General features: G+C 32.6%; 1 protein-coding gene across 2 annotated transcripts in view; it reads right to left on the bottom strand.

The window, feature by feature from the left end:
• The window catches only part of LOC128249520 (uncharacterized), a 534,102-nt gene that overhangs the window by 102,976 nt on the left and 429,110 nt on the right, over positions 1-2,016 (bottom strand). For both annotated transcript variants that reach the window (XM_052973353.1, XM_052973354.1), the window contains exon 2: positions 1,248-1,427. In XM_052973353.1, coding sequence (XP_052829313.1) covers positions 1,248-1,427 — 180 coding nt within the window. The remainder of the gene's footprint in view (positions 1-1,247; positions 1,428-2,016) is intronic.

A 2,016-nucleotide genomic window follows, 5' to 3' on the forward strand; every position in this document is an offset into this window, starting at 1 on the left:
ATATATATATAAAGATACGGAGGAATCATACTCATCGAAACAACCTATTGAAGATACACTACATTCATACACACACAAACACACGTATACATATACATGCATTTATCCATAGTGCGGATACATTGATGTAGTGTTAAGCCATTATTTACAAATGTAAATATCATTCTACGCAATGCGTTCAAAAAGATGGAAAAGCAGAATATCAGGGTAGATTGCTTGATTTGTTTCTTTTATGACATGTAAAAAAAAGCAATCTCACGTTAAACGGAAGGGTTACTCTATAATTTTAAAGTTTAATTTTATTAATCTTTTACAAGAAAATATTGAGTTGACTTCGAAGATACGACTCGCTCGTTTTCGAAAGATTATGCTATATTTGGTGCTTCTTTTGGCTTTATATTGTTTTAAGTGTTTTAATTTTGTGTTTGTGTGTGTGGTGGCTAGTCGGAGGAATGTAAAATGATTTTTTATTATAATTTGGTTAAGATGAAAATGGATTGGAAACGTGTAAAGTAGCATGTTTGGGAAGTATGTATTTGTAAGGCGTAGGCTAATTAAAATTTTTGTGAGGAGATTTTGTTTGGTTTGATGTTAGAAATGTGTTGAACCGTATAACTAGTAGTATATCATTGAAATGGTGTAAACTCAGATCAGCACTACATCATTCTTTGTATATGAAGTTGTTTTTGTCGTGCATTTGGAAACAAAGAAATGTTTGCATTTAAACAAGTTGGAGTGAAAGAGTTGATTGTTTGTATAAGGATTATTAGTAACAGCATTGTTTCCTTAAGTTAGGGATATGTGTGTGAGATATTGTCACATGTAGCTGTAGGGAAGGTATATAGGTTTGAACACCATAGAGATTTGAAGATTTTGTATGTGCAGAAAGAACCTAATTCAGAACTACATTTCAGTACTTGAGTCTTAATGAAGTGAATCTGACAATCTCCATCGTTTCCGAATTGTTAGGTTTTGATATTTTACTGTAGGTATGGCAATACTTTCAAACAGAAGATACATAAGTCATGTATACATGTGTATGTGTATGTGTGTATGCATGCAAGTGTTTTTTGTGTGTTATATCAGAAAAAAGTCCATTTCGATTAGCCATACATATACAAATAATTACCCAGATAGTTATCTAGGTTTATCATTAGATTTACCATGAGATACACAAGGAAAATACCTATAAATATACTGAGCTATTTTTCGGAAAGATTATTTTTTAGGATTAATGTAAAACTCACCACACAGCGAAAACGAAATCCCAGTACATCATTGATTGGGTATACAGCTACAGTCTCACTTGTGTTACAACACCGCATATCAGAACATGTCACGTGCGGGTCACTTCGCGCGTATCCCAGCGTACCATTGCAACAAGTATCTTGGTGATGTACAAGTCGACTGTGACGGCTAGATGTCCACTGAAAAGAAGGCAAAGGAAAGAATATCGTTAGCTTCAAAGATTTTCGCACTGAGATTAAAATCAAATCACACACATACACATACACACAAACAAACACATACACAAATGTACACACATATACATATATGTATACGTGTATGCATATACGTATGTATTAGTATTTGTATACTCTAGTGTGTTTATTCATTAATAACCCAAAATATATTGTTATGGCGTGAAAGCGTGTAGGTATTAATGTTTGCGAAAATATATAAAACTTGACGGTTTATTAAGCAAGTATGATCAAACGCTCTTTAAGAAGCAGTATTCTCTGAAGACATGAAGCAATTAAGTGAAAAGCAATATGTACGTTTAATGTTCTTGCACAATAACTTACAACTTATTTTGCATCGAGGTAGACAGCAACACGGTGTTAAACATGCATAATGCAACCCACCCCAACACAGAGAGCCAGACAGGTTTACTCCATCGCACAATTTTACGCGTAAAAATTAAAAAAAAATTAAGAATACAAGTAGACATATATGTGAATATACATACACATATATGTTTATACATATATATACCTATATATATATATATATATA

Source organism: Octopus bimaculoides, chromosome 15 (assembly GCF_001194135.2).
Source record: "Octopus bimaculoides isolate UCB-OBI-ISO-001 chromosome 15, ASM119413v2, whole genome shotgun sequence".
NCBI classification, from domain to species: Eukaryota; Metazoa; Mollusca; class Cephalopoda; order Octopoda; family Octopodidae; genus Octopus; species Octopus bimaculoides.